Raw genomic sequence first — 18,758 nt, forward strand, 5'->3', positions numbered from 1 at the left:
TAATAATGACGACAATAATGATAATGGACACACGGCAGAGATAATTGTTTTAACAGAGATTATTGACTGGAAAATTAATAGAAAACAAGATAAAAATTTCAGAAATTGCAAAATCTGGAAAAACGGTTATAAAAATTGTTGAATAATTGAGTGCGCGTCTCTACGCGGAAAAAGACACCAAACATTCAGGCATCCTAGCAATTTCCTGCAAACGCCCTCTCGTTCTCCACTCTATCTTCATCTAATTACTTTTGCTTTCGTCAACGCTCCGCCGCGGGCTAAACGACAGGCGTTGATGGAGCTCGGGCGTCGCGTCGGTGAGGGCTGGAGAAAGAAACGCGATAGTTCTGAAGGACCGAACTGTGCGCCAAATTTTATAGTTAAAGGATGTAAGCGCATAACTTTCGTAAAACACACCAACTGTATTATTCAAGGCGGCGATAACACGTGGTGGCTAACAAACGACCGTCCGTACCTTCCTGGCAATTTATAAGGGGTCAAAAGAATACACCGCGCCCTACGTTCATACGCTATTTCCGAGGATACGCTACCCGTTTCGAATATTTGCGTTTGCAACATTTCTAACGTAGAGGAATTTGGAATTTTGCAAGAGCTCCTCGCAAACTCGCGCACGACGGTATACGTGATGCATTGTCAATTATTCATGAATCAATTACCTAAGAGTATTAATATAATTAACATATAAAATTATTCAAAAATAAAAAAAAAGAGAGAGAAAAGGGAGGAAGGAGAGAGTATTTAGTCGAGGAGTTCTTAGTTTTGTCAGATAAAAAAGAATTTTTTTCCACACTTTTTCCGAGTATTTAGCATTATTTGATATGAGAACTTCCTAGATCTATGATTCTCCGGCGCGCATCGGCGCCTTTCCCGTCGACTGTTCTATTTTACATTTGCGCAATTGGATTGCACAGTTGAGATAACATAATCACGAGTGCCGAGTACTCTCGCTTAATTTTACGTCGCACGTGACACGTAGCACCGAAACGACATCCCGCGCATTCTTTGGTTATTTAAGGGGTCAAAGTACATATCTCACCGCGGCTCTTCACATGCGTACACGTGCATACGTCACGCTTTCCTCCGAAATTATTTTACGCTCGTAGCTCGTAGATTCCTATTTGTGATCGCATTATCCTTGAATTAGTCTTACAGGACTCCATCGTGCTCTGTCGCCGCTCGACTTAATTCAATTTTCGGATCGCCGCGGTATACCATCTCAATTTATTTGCTTATCGATACACACTCCTATCGGATTATCGGATGTCTTATTAAATTTGTTATCCGAATTAACGTCGCGTTGCGTTAGTCACTGTAACAATCGCAAGTTAAAAAAAAATAAATTTTATGTCGTCTCAAGTTCTAGTTTTTCCCTTCATAGACCTTTGGATCTTCTTTTTCAACATTGATTTGCTGTATTAAGTTTCACATTTGTTTAAGATTTGAGTATTTCTCAAGTTCAACTTAATGCTCGATCCGCTTCTCTTTATTATTTGAAGAGTTAAAGCTTACGTCGTGTCTTTAGCGCTCTACGTGCATACAACATTGCGTAGATATAGTGCTTCAAAGTTATTTTGCGGGATGGGTTCCATCCCGCTCCTGTATATACTATTTCCCCATGTACGAGTTTGGCCCGTGAGCGCGATGGGGAGTCATGTGGACGAGGGACGAGAGTGAGAGAGAGGGATAAAGAAAGACAGAACGAGATGGATGGGACAAAAAGAGGGGAACTGACCTCTGTGAAGTTAGCACCCCATCTTTCAAAAAACCATTTTTTTCTTCAAGTTCTAAATGCACCCCGAAGAGTTCTAGAGTTCCTTATTAATTTTAGAAATTGTGCGAGAGTGCGCGGATGCGCGATTGATAGCGCGAGGAAGACAAGCACGAGGAAAAGCAGTTCACACCAAACAGAATAAGTTCATGAAAATTAGTGTATTACAAAATAAAGTGTCTATATTTACAATATGTACAGAGTTCGTTTATTTCCAGAAAAGGAAAGAAGCCGTGAAAGCGCGCACAGAAGCTAATACGGCAAGCAAGAAGCAAAGCGTGCTCGCGAAGCGCGATAGCGAAAGCGGTGTACAAAAGCGGTTTTAACTAGCGGTGATTCTAAGCGGTGTACGAAATAAGCGGTTTCAACGAAATTTGCGGGTGATCTGCGAGCGAGAGAGGTCTCCGACGAAGCGAGCTCTTTAAAGGGAGCTTCTTCTCGGCAATCCCCAATTACGTTTAAGTGTTGTAGGTGACCTCAGATCGAAGCGTGCGATTGGCGGCCAAAGGGCCCGACACGCATTGATGCGCACCTGACATGCGCGAGGCACGTATTGGGACGCGCGATTGGCAGTCGGTTGCCTACGTCATCGCAATGTGCCGTCTCGAGACGAAATGTAGTTGACGGGCCGTTGACAATTGTTGTTGTTTGTCACGCCAAACATTGTTTATAACGTGGGTTTTTCTATCGCACAAGAACATAAAAACAGCGTTCTGGAAACGTCTTGAAAGTTATCGATTAGGAATGTTCTTGGAAAAGCCCATGTTATAACGCAAACATACAAGGAAATTATATATAGGAATAATCATTTTATTGAAACGATGAACTTATACTACAGTGAAGGCACACGCATTGTGCCTTTTCATTAGACGAAATCGAAGCACGCTATGATGCACTCGCGATCTCAAATAGAAATAGTTCTGACGAATAAAGCTAAAAAAAACCGTTGATGAATCTTGGGGGTGCTAACTTCACAAAATGAAATCACTAAATCAGCGATAACAATAAAAGTATTAAAAATATTTAATATTGCCATTAGGATTTCTTTTAGAACTCTTGAGGTGCTACCCAGAACTCTCAACAGAACTCCCAGAACTTAAAAAAAAACTTTTTTTATTTTACTCAAAAATCGAATATATCGAGAACTTTTTGTATATAGGTCTCAAAGCTTCGGGCATTAACAGTTATTGACAGAACTCGAAAGGTGCTACCCAGAACTCACAGCAGAACTTCCAGAACTTTAAAAAAATTTTTTGATCATATGAAAAATTGCGAGAACTTTTTATATATCGGCCGTAGCGCTTTGAGCAATAATAGTTTTTCATAAAACTCGTGAGGTACTACCCAGAACTCTGATTAAATCGCCCGATTTACGAAAAAAATTTTATTTTTTGGAACTTAGAAATTTTTCGACCCGACATGTAGAAAAACGCAAGAACTTTTTATATATCGGTCGTAGCGCTTCAAGCATTAATAGTTTTTCGTAGAACTCGTTAGGTGCTACCCAGAACTCACAGCAGAACTCCCAGAACTTTAAAAAAGTTTATCAGAGTTCTGGGTAGCACCTCACGAGTTCTACGAAAAACTATTATTGCTCAAAGCGCTACGGCCGATATATAAAAAGTTCTCGCGATTTTTCGTATGATAAAAAAATTTTCTTAAAAAGTTCTGGGAGTTCTACTGTGAGTTCTGGGCAGCACCTTTCGAGTTCTGTCAATAACTGTTAATGCCCGAAGCCCTGAGACCTATATACAAAAAGTTCTCGATATATTCGATTTTTGAGTAAAATAAAAAATTTTTTTTTTAAGTTCTAGAAGTTCTGTTGAGAGTTCTGGGTAGCACCTCAAAAGTTCTAAAAGAAATCCTAATGGCAAAATTAAATATTTTTAATACTTTTATTGTTATCGCTGATTTAGTGATTTTATTTTGTGAAGTTAGCACCTCCAAGATTCATCAACGGTTTTTTTTAGCTTTATTCGCCAGAACTATTTCTAAAATTAATAAGGAACTCTATAACTCTTCGGGGTGCATTCAGAACTTGAAGAAAAAAATGGTTTTTTGAAAGATGGGGTGCTAACTTCACAGAGGTGACACGAGCCACGATGTACAGGAACTCGGAGGATCACTCGATGCAACAGGTTTCAAAACTGGTTCTTCTTCACCTTTAATTAATTATCTCTTAGCCTGTCAGCATGCAATAAAACTAATAACTATTATTCAGGATGGAGGTGAACATTTTTTCCATTTCACTCAACTTTTCATCCTAATCCTGTAGGCCAAGTTTCTCTAGAGTAATCGGTAACTGTTTAGGATGTACAAGTGAGTTACGCCACTCTATTGCACACCGCAAAGCCTCGCTCAATTGTTTTACTGTAATTTTATCTTTTTCGAGATTTTTTCGAAACCTTTTCTGTGCGAGAGTGCGCGGGTGCGCGATAGATAGCTCGAGGAAGACAAGCACGAGGAAGAGCAGTTCACACCAAACAGAATAAGTTCAGAACAATTCGTATGTCACAAAATAAAGGCGTCTATATTTACAATATGTACAGAGTTCTTTGATTTCCAGAAAGGGAATAAGCCGTGAAAGCGCACACTGATGCTAGTACGGCACGCAAAGCGGCGAAAGCGTGTTCGCGAAGCGGTGTAGCGAAGAGCGAACTCAAAGCGGTGTGCAAAGCGGGTTTAACGAGCGGTATTTCGAAGCGGGTGAACTTCGACAAGAAGCGAGAAGGTCGTCGTAATCGTGCGAACGCTAAGCGCGATTTTAGGCGATGTACGGAATGAGCGGTTTCAACTAAACTTGCGGGTGATCTGCGAGCGAGAGACGGGTGCGCGACGAAGCAAGCTCTTTTATAAGGGAGCTTCTTCTCGGCAATCACCAATTAAGTTTACGGGTTGTAGGTGACCTCAGGTCGAAGCGTGCGATTGGCGGCCAAAGGGCCCGACACGCATTGAGTCGCACCTGACATGCGCGAGGCACGTATTGTAACGCGCGATTGGCAGTCAGCTGCCTACGTCATCGCACTGTGCCGTCTCAAGACGAAATATAGTTGACGGGCCGTTAACAAGTGTTGTTGTTTGTCACGCCAAACATTGTTTATAACGTGGGTCTTTCCATCGCACAAGAACATAAGAACAGCGTTCTGGAAACGTCTTGAACGTTATCGATTAGGAATGTTCTTGGAAAAGCCCATGTTATAACGCAAAACACACAGGGAAATTACATATAGGAATAATCATTTTATTAACGGAATGAACTTATGCTACAGCGAAGGCACACGCGTTGTGCCTTTTCATTAGACGAAATCGAAGCACGCTATGATGCACTCGCGATCTCAAACATTCCCGCCCGCCTCGTCATTATGTGACGAAACGGACAGGAAACGGAAGCTTATCAACGGAAGCTTATCAGGTGTCGCGGCAGCGGCATCGATTATTATCGATGGGCGCGATAGATCGCGGCGCGTGCCTCGCGCATGTCAGGTGCGACTCAATGCGTGTCGGGCCCTTTGGCCGCCAATCGCACGCTTCGACCTGAGGTCACCTACAACTCGTAAACTTAACCCTTCGTCCGCATAGGTTTTTTTGGCACCTTTACCCCGCATACGTGGGTCGTTTTCGTCCTGACGTTTTTTTTAAGTGTTAATGTGTTACAAAAAATCTGAAAAAATTCATGGAGGTAATTCAAACCTTCAATTTGAAGTATCAATCATAAAATTATAAACAATTTAATTTTTTCACATAATTTCTATTAAAAAATGGAGTAACTAGGGGTAAAATCATTTGTTTACTCAAAAAATCATAACTTTAAGACAAATAAAGATATCGAAATGAATCAAACCGGAAATTGAAGGGGAAAAACGTACCTTTCATAAAAAAAATATTGCATGCAATTATTTTGAAATTAAATGCTTAAGTTTGCGACCTTAAAATTGCCAATAAATTAGCCCCAAATTTCGTAGTAAAAATAATAATAAATATTTAATAATAAAAAAATTAGTAATAAAATAAGTAATAACTCAATAGTTAAGTATCCCAACATTACTTTATTGTTTATCTAGAAAAATACATTAATGTAAGTCGTAAAAAACACGCTACACAAAGTACGGCACGCAGCACGTAACGCGATGATCATCGCAAGTTGGTTTCTTGCATTTCACGCAGCAATAGTTAGTTTTGCGATCTTTATCACTCGGGCAATAGGCAATAGACATTTCCTCGACCGACCGCTGCGCCATTTTTGTCGAAAAACTGAACAAAAACATTTTTGTAATTTTTTTTTCGCGGTCAGATGTTTTTATGAGACTTCTACGGACACAATGAACACTTTAAAACAAAAAACAAAAAAAAATACTTACGTTTTTGGGCAACGTTCGCCGCACACGTGGGTCGTTTTCGTCCTTTAGGGAATTGACGTGTCTCCTGTGACGGCCGGAGGGGGACTGGCGCCTTGAAACTCGGTAGGCGGGTTCTCGGGGAGCATAACTTTTTTTACGGATGCGCAGCGGCGCCCTCTCTACCCGTTTTCAAAAGTTACAACTACATTTGATTTTTGCCCGGACGAAAACGACCCACGTATGCGGACGAAGGGTTAGTTGGTGATTACCGAAAAGAAGCTCCCTTATAAAAGAGCTTGCTTCGTCGCGCACCCGTCTCTCGCTCGCAGATCAAGTTTAGTTGAAACCGCTCATTCCGCACACCGCCTAAAATCACGCGTTTAGTGTTCGCACGATTACGACGACCTTCTCGCTTCTTGTCGAAGTTCACCCGCTTCGAAATACCGCTCGTTAAAACCGCTTTGCACACCGCTTTGAGTTCGCTCTTTGCTACACCGCTTCGCGAACACGCTTTCGCCGCTTTGCGTGCCGTACTAGCATCAGTGCGCGCTTTCACGGCTTATTCCTTTTCTGGAAATCAAAGAACTCTGTACATATTGTAAATATAGACGCCTTTATTTTGTGACATACGAATTGTTCTGAACTTATTCCGTTTGGTGTGAACTGCTCTTCCTCGTGCTTGTCTTCCTCGCGCTATCTATCGCGCACCCGCGCACCCGCACATTTTCTGGTCTTTCGAGCCGGATCATCGCCGGCAACCGCGAACGGGAGTGCCTGAAAACAGAAGACACCATGAGTCTTGACCAGAGCGCCATGCTGAACGGCCAACACGAACTCTTCGTACGCATCTCCAAAGCCGTCGACAACCTGAAGAAGATGGGTCAGGCGAACATCACCCTCTCTGCCGTCGAGACTCGCATTCGCATCCTCGACGACCATTGGGCAAAGTTCGAGAGTCAGCATGACCTAATTCGAGCCTGCTACAAGGACCGCTACGCTGAGAGTGAGTACGCCAAATCAGACTTACTCGACCAAGCCGAGAGTGCTTACGTGCTTCAGCGTAGCGTCCTGTCCGAACTGGCGAATCGCTACAAAACCGCGTCAGCTTCCACGTCTTCCACGCCGCCAAAGCAGGGGGGCGACCGCGCGTCGAGAACCTCGCTGCCCCGTATAAACTTGCCGAAATTTTCGGATGCCTACGAGGATTGGCCGTCCTTCCGCGATTTTTTTCGGTCGGTCATCGGCGACAATTCGTCCATCTCGCACGTTGAACGGCTGCATTACCTTCGCTCGTGCCTCCAAGGGTCAGCTGAAAATTTGATACGGTCGTTAACAATTACCGGCGAAAATTACGATCGCGCGTGGGCGATACTCTGCAAACATTACAAGAACAAGAAGGAGCTGATACGCTCCAACTTCGCCACGTTTACCGCCGTGGCGAAGATGAAAGCCGCTACCGCCGATGAGCTCAGCCGCGTCCATAACGCCGTCACGTCCGCCGTTAATGCTCAAGAGAGCATTGGGAGGCCCATAAACTCGCACGGCATGGACCTTTTCAATCACCTCGTCGTCGAACTGTTCGACTCGCGAACGCGTCTGGAGTGGGAATCCTCCACGGGAGACTCCTTCGAACCGCCGACTCACGAGACACTGATGAACTTCATCACCAAACGGATTCTCACGTTAAACGCCGCGAATCCGAAGAACACTACCAAACCCGCGAGTGAACCATCACGGTCCGCGAAAACCCACGTCGCGAAGCGTTCCGAGCCTTCTCAGTGCCCGCTATGCAAAGGGAAGCACTCGCTCATGGGGTGCCCCGACTTCAAGGCCAAGACAGCCAGTGAGAGGAAGACTGTGGTCGAGACTAATAATCTCTGCTTCAACTGTCTCGGTAATCATCTGGTGGCGAAGTGTCAGTCTACGCGGAACTGCTTCACGTGTAATTCGCGTCACCACTCGATGTTGCACGACGCGTACGTTTCCACGCCGAAACCCGCCGCGGAAGTCAGCACGCTTTCCGCCGTCGGAAAGGCCGAAGACCGTAAGGCGATTCTCCTCGCAACCGCGCGCGTGACCATTGCCGACCGGCACGGAGATTCCCATGAGGTTCGGGCTCTCATAGACCAGGGCTCCGAAGTGTCGATTGTGTCGGAGTCCCTGGTGCAGCGGCTACGCCTGCCGCGATCGCGCACGCGAGTGTCTATCTTCGGCATCGGCGGCTCACACTCGGGGTCCACTCGGGGCAAGGTGTCACTGAACGTCGCGTCGAGGACCACCGGGGACTCGTTCACCGTCGTCGCGTTTGTGCTTCCGCGTCTCTCGCTCTATCAAGGCTCCACGAACAAGTGCAGCACCACGTGGCCTCATCTACAAGGACTCCCGTTGGCCGATCCGCGCTTCGCCGCCAACGACCCCGTCGAGTTGCTGTTGGGCGCTGAGGTGTGCGCGACCATCCTGGAGGATGGTCTCCGCCGAGGCGAACCGCAAACGCCAATAGCTCAGAAGACCATCCTGGGATGGATTTTGTCAGGGGGCTGCTGTGCGACCTCCCTCGTTGGTCACCTCAGCTCATTCCAAGGTACCGCCGACCATGACTTGGCCGAGCTGGTACGCCGCTTCTGGGAGCAGGAGAGCGAACCTCCCGCTTCCGTTACGCTCAATCCCGAGGAAGAGGAGTGCGAGCAACACTTTGTGCGCACCCACGAGCGCACCCCCTCTGGCCGGTACGTCGTCCGACTGCCGTTTGCCTCGCCGCCGAAGAACCTCGTCGAGACCCGCAAGCCCGCGAATGAGCCTGCTCACCACGGATTCCTGGCTCATTCGTCTGCTCGTGGAGTCCTGCCACCGACGAACACTCCACGGCGGAGTGCAGCTGACGCTCGGAACACTCCGCCTCCGCCACTGGATTCCGCGAGGCCGGGCTGTCGTAAAACAGCTATTGCATCGGTGCGTCACCTGCACCCGATGGCGAGCCGCAACTCCGCAACCACCGATGGGCAATCTTTCAAGAGCGCGGGTCACGTCGACGCGTCCATTCCAACGGACCGGTGTGGATTATGCAGGCCCGATTCACATCCGCACGACCAAGGGGCGAGGACACCGAGCGCACAAGGCCTTCATCGCCGTCTTCGTGTGTCTCGTCACCAAAGCGGTGCACCTCGAGGTAGTCTCCGACTACACGACGGAGGCATTCTTGGCCGCCCTCCGTCGCTTCACGGCACGCCGAGGGCTCTACTCGGACATCTACTCCGACTGCGGCACCAACTTCATCGGGGCTGACCGGGCACTGCAGAATCTCTTCCGCGCGTCGTCATCCGACGGCCGGCGCATCGCTCACGACGTCTCCATCCATGGAATCCGGTGGCATTTCAATCCACCAGCCGCACCGCATTTCGGCGGACTATGGGAGGCGGCGGTGAAATCCACCAAATTTCACCTGCGACGAGTCATCGGCGAGACGACCCTCACTTTCGAGGAAATGGCCACCTTCCTCGCTCAGGTTGAGGCCTGTCTATATTCTCGGCCGCTCCAGGCCTTGTCCGATGATCCCGATGACGTCACGGCACTGACCCCAGGGCACTTCCTCATCGGCGCTCCGTTGCTAGCAGCTCCTGAGCCTTCACTGGGAGAGAGGCCGGACAACACTTTATCTCGATGGCAGCTAGTGCAGAGGATGCGCGATCATTTCTGGCAACGGTGGTCGCGCGAATGCATTCAGCACCTCGCTCCCCGACCAAAGTGGCTGTCAGCTGAGGCCACCCCGGCCGTCGGCTCGCTCTGCTTAATTCGGTCCGAGATCGCTCCACCGAATCGATGGCCTCTCGCACGGATCGTCCGGCTGCACCCTGGAGACGACGGCGTCGTCCGCGTGGTGACCGTCCGCACGGCCGCCTCCGAATTCGTCCGGCCACTCGTGAAACTTGTGATGCTTCCGGGGGCCGCTGACACCACCACCACCGCCGAAAATACGTGAGCCACCGAAAAGCCTCCGCTTTCCTTCGTATAATTGCTCGCGTTTATCTCACCGTCAGTCTTCTCGCGTTATTTCTGTCTATCGTTTGTCACTTCGCTCAATTGTTTCTGTTGTCCTTCCGCCAATGTGCGGCGTGCACTGCACTCAATCGGTGAGTCCGGCCGTCAGCCGTAACTTAACTTACACTCGCATTACATTACCTCACTTTCACTGTTTTACGGCACCATGTATATACTGACGAAAAATATACATGGAAACATATATCGTGCGAAATATGTTTCTCGCTCGAGATCCTCGCGTGTTATGACAATGCGCAGCCGCGCACCGCGCAACATGGCCGCTCGCACTCGCGCCGGGATTGCGACCATCATTAATCGATCGCTAATCGATACTTCGTGCCGCAACTTCGATCGCCTCAGCGAGCGCACCGTCTCGTTTCGTCACCATATGACGAGGCGGGCGGGAATGTGTGAGATCGTGATAATTCGGTTGCATGTCAGCGCATGTCACGCTTTCTATAAAGTAATCGCCTAAATAATTTCGCTTCAAGGGAATAACTATCATCACGTTATAGCATGGATCTTTCGTTACGTTCCGAAAGTTCGCTAATTGTTAGCAATAACACAGCCACGGCCGACCGGTCGCATAAACAAAGTCAAACGACAACGCTTTCACAAAAGAAAGATTCATACTATAAACAAAGCAGGTGAAAACATGTAACGATCCCGCCGGGTCGTCACGTGAAAACGGTAACGTCAGTACTATGACGTAGGGCTCCGATGGCCAATCACCCTCCCGAAACTAGTGGTAACCAGCCTGGAGGGAGTTTCGCCTCGGAGGCGATAAAAGGACCGCCGCTGCGCCGCGGAATCGATTTCGCTCGCAGATCACCGCTAGTACACCGCTTTTCTATACCGCGTACCACCGTCGTTTTGCACTCGCTTGCTTAACTGCTTTTTCGCGCTTTCTCTAGCCGATAACGCCTAGTCTCGCTTTGTACATCGCTTATCACAGCTTTCGCCACGTTTATCGCTTTCGCTAGATATCGCCGCTTTGCCGTGCTCGCTTCTGTGCGCGCTACCGTTCACGGCTCTTAGCCTGAAAAAGACCTTTGTTAACACTTGTACATATTTGACATTATAAACTCTATTTTTCTGTACTTGCTGTTTCTTCTCTTGTGGTTGTCTTTACCTCGCGCTATCTCGCGCTACCGCGTGCTCTCGAACATTCTGTTCCATTGTTCCACTTTTCCATTTTTCAATTTCTTCTTCGGTTAAATCACTCCCATTCTCAGTCATCTTATCTAGTTCTACAAGGGATATGATTTTCTTATTTTTATTCAAGATCTTCTCACGAATTAATAATTTTATATTGAAAGCTAATTGGCCGACATATAACACTCGTTGGACACTATACATTTCTTTGTTTATATCTGTTATATTTTGTATGTTCTCTTCTAATATTTGTATACGTATACAATAGTTTTTGTTTTTACGATCCATTTCTTTAATTGTACGATCCATTTCTTGATAGTAGTAAGTGGGTAGGTATGGGGCGTCAAAACAAACCCCCATCACCGACCCCTCCGGCGCCAGAGGCGTGGCCAGACGGTCTGCCCACGTGACCTCGGAGCGCTCTGATTGGCTGCCGCGTGAGGGGTGGGGGTAACGAGGTAATTAAATGGAGCGTTTTGATTGGATACCCCATACCTACCCAGCGTCTGATTGGCCCTCCCCCCTGAGGTGTCTGGCGGCATTGAGGGGGTAGCGCGTGGTGGGAGACTACAAGTCAAAAATGGCGGCTACAAATGGAGGGTTTTGATTGGATACTCCATACCTACCCAGCGTCTGATTGGCTCCCCCGTGCCTAGGGTGTCTAGTGTCTAGTGACTTTTTTGGGACTGCACGTGGTGGACGACTACGAAACAAAAATGTCGGATTCAAAATAGTAACTAAATGGCGCGTTTTGATTGGATATCCCATACCTACCCAGCGTCTGATTGGCTGCCCCCGCCTAAAGTGCCCAGCGTCTTTTTGGGCCTGCACGTGGTGGACGACGCGGAAGTCACACGGGAAAATAGCGGAAGAGCCGACCGGCGCCATTTTGGTGGGGCACATGGTAGACGACGCTAAGCTCAAATAAGGATATGACGCTAAGATGCCGAAAACGGAAAGTGGAATTTTTAAGAGTGTCTTGCCACGAAAGGGGAGGGGGGAAGGGTGTAAAGACAGAAACGACCTGACTCGTACCGAAACGTGACGCAACCCAACCCTTTTATGTATCGAAAAAATTTTATGATTTATGACCGTGTTCTTTTACGACTTGGAGCTGAACAAAGAGTTTTCAAAATAATCAAATACGCTTGGTTTCTAAGATTTGCCTAGGTAAGACTTATTTCCAGCGGAAATGAGGTTGTAAAACAGGAACGGACAAGTTTGTACGTGACGTGACGAAATTATTCCGTTTTAAATAAAAGTTTTTATTATTGAGCGCATTTGAAAAATTTACGAGGTAGACTTTGACCAATCCTGAAAAAATAAGAGAAAAGGAATTTGTTGCAGAGAACGTGAGGATTGAAGAAAAATAGAAGAAAGTAGAAGTTACAAAAAATGTTTATTGCTACAAATTCTTCTTTATGGGAAAAATACAAATTGTTCAAACAATAATTTTATAAAATTTACAATCCGCGATTCGACAAAATTATACGACGGATTTCGGTAAAGCGCGGCAAAATAAGTTCTAAAAATACTATATTAAAATACATATCGAGGAAAGTTAAATCGGTTATTTGCGTACGTACATTACGCTCGATGTCGTTGTAATTTCTTCTGAGAGTTAATTTCACAATATCTTCATCTATATAACTTTAGGAAGATTTAACTCTATTTCTTTAATAAGATAACGCGCGCAATTGTTAACATTATCAGCCACTGATTTTAAATGTGTTAAATGTGCATCGATACATTTCGCAATATTTTTCAGTCCGAGAAATGTAGGCTTCTGCATCACAATTGCCACTGCATATGTTTTTCGTTTCTTCGTCGGTGGACAATTTTCCTCGTCTGTTCGTTGATCCGTCCTAGTGGAAGTATTCTCCTCGTTTTCCTTGTACGCCAGCAATATGGATCTTGCTCCGTAGGCTGAAGTAAAATTGACGGAGATATTGTTAATGGAGATAGAATTCGGCTTCAATTTGTTTTCTCCATTTAAATATTCGCTCACGAGTCCCATGTTCTCTTGAAACTGCTGCCACGATTTCTCGTCGAAATAAACGCCGTCCGCACAGTTGCCGGTTAATTTGACCAGCGGCACGAAAACTCCCTCGGATGTTGCTTGCAAACCCACATGAATTCTCTTCGTATGGGAGCTGTTGAGTCCATATGTTGTCGATAGCAGCATATGTAATTGCTCGTTTCTTCCCTCGAAGTCGCGTCCCTTATCGGGAATCCCTTTATCAGGAATATCGCGAGTGAACATCCGCTTCTCAGAATTATTAGCGTCTTCTCTGTGACTAGCCATTGTTCTTATTTCTTCGTAATATCGGCTGACACACACACACACTAATCGAAAAGTCAGATGAGAGAGTTATACTTTTTCACTGGCGAACTTGTCGCTTCGAACGATGGGACTCGAATGATTTTGACTTCGTAACATTAGTCAAAACGTTAACTTCGCTTGCGACGTTTTAGAAAAATTAGTCTGCGCGCGCAGATAAAAAATTAGAAAACTCTAGATTTTGCTAGACTTTTCTAGATTTTGATAGTTTAAACTATAAATTCTGATATATAGGGAGTTTATAGGGAGCTAAGAGAATTTGTTAATAAAGTAATCGGCTAAAAATTTTATACAAAAAGTGTAATAGTTAAAAAATTTTTAAATTTTAAATAAAAATATTTCTAAGAAATAAAGGAACAACAAAAATCTATCCAAGCTCTTTTTATGCCGGGGGCAATAAATCAATAAATTTTCCGAGTTGTAGTAGTAATAAATCCTTCTAGTTATATGTTGGTACATGTAACATTAGTAGAAAAATTCAATAGAGGATCTTTTGTAAGTTTTTAGATAAAAAATGTTTTTGTGTAAAATTTAACCGATCTCTTTTTGTGTTGGGAGCAATAAATCAATAAATTTTCCGGGTTGTAGTAATAAATCCTTCTAGTTAATGGAATATATAGCATTAGTAGAAAAATTCAATGGAGGATTCTTCGTAAGTTCTTAGATAAAAATATGTTTTTTATCTAAGAACTTGAAATTTAACTGATCTCTTTTTATACTGGAAGCAATAAATCAATAAATTTCTGAGATGCGATAATAAATCCTTCCAGTTACATGTTGGAGAGAATAAACCATTATTAGAAATTTTTAATAAAGAATTCTTTGTAAGTCCTTAGATAAAAGAATATGTTTTTGTGAACAAGACGGAAAAGGGTTTATGGCCTAAGATATCCTTTCTCCGAAAACTTTTCCCTTCCACCGGTAAGGAAGGGCGGGAAGAAAGTGGGGAAAAGCATCGAACTTGCTAACCAATGCCTTAGCTAGACACTTTTTGTCACGCCATTATTTTAGAAGTTTTTTTTTGAAATATTTTCAACTATAAATAGCCTGTAATACTATAGCTGAGAGTTAGTCCTTACTTGTCCGATCGTACTGGAGTCGTCTTGCACGCTCTTAGTTAGTCAGTCAAGTGAAGTGCTTTAAAAATGTCTCTTCGTATAATTTTGGTGGAATTTTTTAAAATGAGTTGCAATTTGGGCATACACTTTAATGGGCAAGGGTTTGTAGAAGTGTTTAATGAGCGGGAGTTTGTAGAAGCAGTGACAAACGACGAAGAGACGAATTATGAACTTTTCACACGTTTCGCGGGTAAGTGCTCCAGTACCCTGTTATGCGTTATGCATGAACTGGGTTACTGCAGGAGAAACGAAAGATTGGTGAACATCATTTCGAGCATATTAGAAATGCGTGGAGCTTTTGGTCACGAAGAAGAAGACGCAGGAAGAGGGCATATTGCTAAATTCTTGTGTCGCGATGTCGTAACGGAGGAACAAGTAAGTGTTAGAAATAAAAATTGCATCTTAAAATTTTAATACAGTGGAGTTTATCATTAAAATTTAAATTAATTTAATAGTGGAGAACCGCATTGCCGCTGTCCAACCGGTCCGACGAGGACAGAGACGCCGAGCGGAAGAAAACATTGATGAGGAGACAGTACCAGCACGTAAGTTGAAAATAATAAAATTAATTAATTATTAAAAATAACGATTATTATAAATATTAAATTTTATAGGAAGAGCTAGAATCGTGGCACCACCACCCGCAGACATCCCCATCATCGATTTATCTTCTGGTAAGAGACTAATAATAACACGTAAAAGCTAACTCTTGCAATATTAGTATAATAAAAAAATATAATTTATACTGTTTTAGATGATGATGATGAAGAAGAAGCAGAACAAGAAGAAGAGGAGGTGAGAATCGTGAGCTCACCCGATTCGGCCGTGTTTACGCCACGTAAGTTTCAAAAAATAAGTTAAGATAAAAATTTAGCAGCGAATAAAAGAAATAACCGAAATGTTACATTTTACCAGGAAGGAAGAATCGCAATTAGATGATGTTTTCACTCCGGGCATCGACGAGGCGATCGACCGAATATTGATGGAATCCGAGAAGGAGGAGGAGGAGGAGGAAGAGGAAGAGGAAGAAGAACAAGAACAAGAAGAAGAAGTTCGAAACGCAGAAGAGTCGCAGGAGGTGATGGACGAGGTGGAGGAGGAGGAGGAGGAGGAGGAGGAGGAGGAGGAGGAGAATGAAAATGATACCGATGACGATGACGACGACGAGAGATACGCACCTAACGATTATGAAGGTAATAATATTTATCTATTATATTTTTATTTCCATAATTTATTTGTTGTTCTAATCACAAGTAATTATTTCTGATTAGATGTTTCTTACTCCCCGGTTCGACCTTTGTCTCCGGAAAATTAATAAGAGACAAAGATTAAAAAAAAAACGTCGACCTACGCTAGTGATAAAAGCAACTAAAGGTGAGTTACCTTAGTATGCTCTATCGCGGTCGTGAAAAAATTTTAACTCTTTAAACGTAATATAATTCATTATTATATAAGACTAAGTTTTCTAATTTTTTAGTACAGTCGGGAGGAGGTGGTGCGGACCGTCCTACCGCTGCTGTTGCTCCGAACACTGATGATGATGATGATGATGATGATTCGCAAACGCAGAGTGCTAGCGAAGAAGAGGAGGAGGAGGAGGGGCAGAATACTGATGCTACCGACGCTGACGGATCTCAATCGCAGAGAGACGAAGAGGTGGAGGAGAAGGAGGAAAATACCCCCGTGGAGAGAGAGCAACAGGAACATCAGGAGCAGGCACGTCAGCAGGATCACCATCAGCATCAGCAGCATCACCAGGTCGGGCAATTTAATTTTATCGAATTAGTGGCAGAAAACGCGCGTCAGTTTAGAAATTTCCGGATACTCGGTAGGGAGGCCAGTTTTCGAGTACGTCCGATACCCGAAGGCGACGATACCGTGCGTTGGCTAGAAAACGCGTTCCGCGAAATTCACGCGTATGCGTTACGTTCGACTGGGCCGGGAGATTACGTTGGATTATCGTTCGAGTCGGCGGAACTAACGCACGGTCCGGCGGGACTATCGTTTCGCCCGGCACGAGACTTAACTCCCGAGAACATATGGGATCTCGTGAGTTCGGTCGCACAAAGTAACGGAGGAATCGATATCGCACAAAATTTCGTCGTGCGCGTTTTCAACGTTGCGATGCCAGTGGGGCGTGGGGATGCGACAAACAGGCTAACCACCATCGCTAAGCGGTCAATTTTAGATCTCGGTAAAGAGATAACTTGTGCCTCCCTCGTTCCCTCGTACTGGCACGAATTTATTGCGAGCGCGGAAATCTACGCACGGGGGTGTTGCACGACAGGTGGAATACCGCAAAATGCCGGACTTCTTCGCTTCAGCGTGAATTAGCGTTGGAACTAGTGAGGAACGCCGGTGTTACGATACGCGAAGACGGGTGCGGAATTCCCGAGGTCGCACGTTTTCAACATTTTCTCGCAAATGAAAATATAGCCATAATTTTATATAATTCCAGCAACTTTGGTAGCGGCGAGAATCCTTTGTACGACGGTAGTGAATTCCTCGCCTCGTTAGAACTCGAACCTACGTGCCGTTTAAATATAATATATTACGAGCGTTCGCACCATTACAATCCGATATTAAATTTGAATGCTGCCGCCGGTACTCAAAAAGGATTTTGCGTGTCGTGCAACACTGCGTATCGTAAAGACAGAGGACATCGCTGTTTCAAAAAATGTCCGCGTTGTTACGCCACACCCTCGTGCGAGAATCCCGAAGTGGAAATTGTTAAATGCGCGACGTGTAATCGTGCGTTTTTTGGAAACTCGTGTTTCGAACGTCATCTCGCGCAAAAATCTTACGACGGTAAATCGCTCGCGAGCGTCTGCAGTTCCGTGAGGATTTGGGAAGGTTGCGGGCAATTCGTCAAGAGAGGTTCGCGACACGAATGCGGCGTTTCGTATTGCAAGACGTGTTGTTCGTTGCAGTCCGATAAATCATTTATGTTTTATGCGGCCTCTTCGACGTAATGCCGACGTAAACGAAGACCCGGGGGAGGGTACGAGTACTACGTTGGCACGGGGAGAGGTATCGCTTGGTAACGAAAATGTCGGCGCGGATGCAACGAAAAACCGTAATAGCAAAAAAAGAACGCGTCGCATTCGTGTTCTATGATTTCGAAACGCGTTAAGACGAGACGCTCGAAGGTACGGAGAACGTGAAAATTCACGTACCGTACTCTCTGCGTCGCGCATCAGATTTGCGAAACGTGCGCCGCGATAGACGACATGTCGGAGCGATGCCGTTGGTGCGGAGTGCGCGAATTTATATTTCGTCGTGATCCTGTAAAAGAGTTCGTCGACTTTGCAACGCAAACAACGAAATGTTACAAAAAAATTATTTGCATCGCGCATAATGCGAAAGCGTTCGACGCGCAATTTATTCTGAAGTATTTAGTCGAAAATACGGAACAGACCGAAGAACCACAAGTAATTTTAAACGGAACGAAAATTGTCGTGATGACGGTCGGACATACAAAATTTATCGATAGCTTAAATTATATGCCGATGAAATTATCCGAATTACATAAAGCTTTCGGGCTGCAGGATACTTTGGATAAAGGCATTATTCCACATTTGTTTAACACCCGCGAAAATCAAGATTATATCGGTCCGATACCCGACACACGATATTTTTCTCCCGAGCATATGAAACCGGAAGAACGCGAACGGTTTCTTTCGTGGCACGCGGAGATGACGCGTAACAACTTTATTTTTAACTTTCAAAGTGAAATTATTAAATATTGCCGTAACGACGTGGATATTCTTCGACGCGCGTGCATGGCTTTCAGAAAAATTTTTTTGGAATGCGGGAACGTGTGTCCGTTCGAGGAATGCACGACTATCGCTTCCACGTGCATGAGAGTTTTTCGCAAAAACTTTCTGCGCAAGGAGGAGATAGGAGTCATTCCTGCGAGGGGATATAGATTCGCTGATAATCACTCGCGCAAAGCTCTACAGTGGTTAGTGTGGATGGAGCGC

At 45.1% G+C, this 18,758-nt stretch overlaps 2 protein-coding genes across 2 annotated transcripts; one reads left to right on the forward strand and one right to left on the reverse strand.

The window, feature by feature from the left end:
* Positions 1–6,918: 6,918 nt before the first annotated feature.
* Positions 6,919–10,102, forward strand: LOC139784918 (uncharacterized). Its single transcript, XM_071724088.1, has 2 exons — positions 6,919–9,055; positions 9,192–10,102. The coding sequence occupies exons 1-2, from the start codon at positions 6,919–6,921 to the stop codon at positions 10,100–10,102; spliced, it is 3,048 nt and encodes a 1,015-aa protein (XP_071580189.1).
* Positions 10,103–12,954: 2,852 nt separating this feature from the next.
* On the reverse strand, positions 12,955–13,501 carry LOC139784921 (uncharacterized). The gene has a single exon (XM_071724091.1). The coding sequence runs from the start codon at positions 13,499–13,501 to the stop codon at positions 12,959–12,961; it is 543 nt and encodes a 180-aa protein (XP_071580192.1). The 3' UTR covers positions 12,955–12,958.
* Positions 13,502–18,758: the final 5,257 nt, after the last annotated feature.

This window comes from Temnothorax nylanderi, unplaced genomic scaffold, assembly GCF_030848795.1.
Source record: "Temnothorax nylanderi isolate EJ_2023f unplaced genomic scaffold, tnyl_v1.0 TNYL_tig0705_pilon, whole genome shotgun sequence".
Lineage (NCBI taxonomy): Eukaryota > Metazoa > Arthropoda > Insecta > Hymenoptera > Formicidae > Temnothorax > Temnothorax nylanderi.

Excerpts from the sequence above, each read along its gene's own strand:
- LOC139784918 (XM_071724088.1), top strand. The coding sequence starts at position 6,919 with ATGAGTCTTGACCAGAGCGCCATGCTGAACGGCCAACACGAACTCTTC. Across the intron at positions 9,056-9,191 it reads TTCCGCGAGGCCGGGCTGTC|GCCCGATTCACATCCGCACG; the intron begins GTAAAACAGCTA and ends TGGATTATGCAG.
- LOC139784921 (XM_071724091.1), bottom strand. The coding sequence starts at position 13,501 with ATGCTGCTATCGACAACATATGGACTCAACAGCTCCCATACGAAGAGA.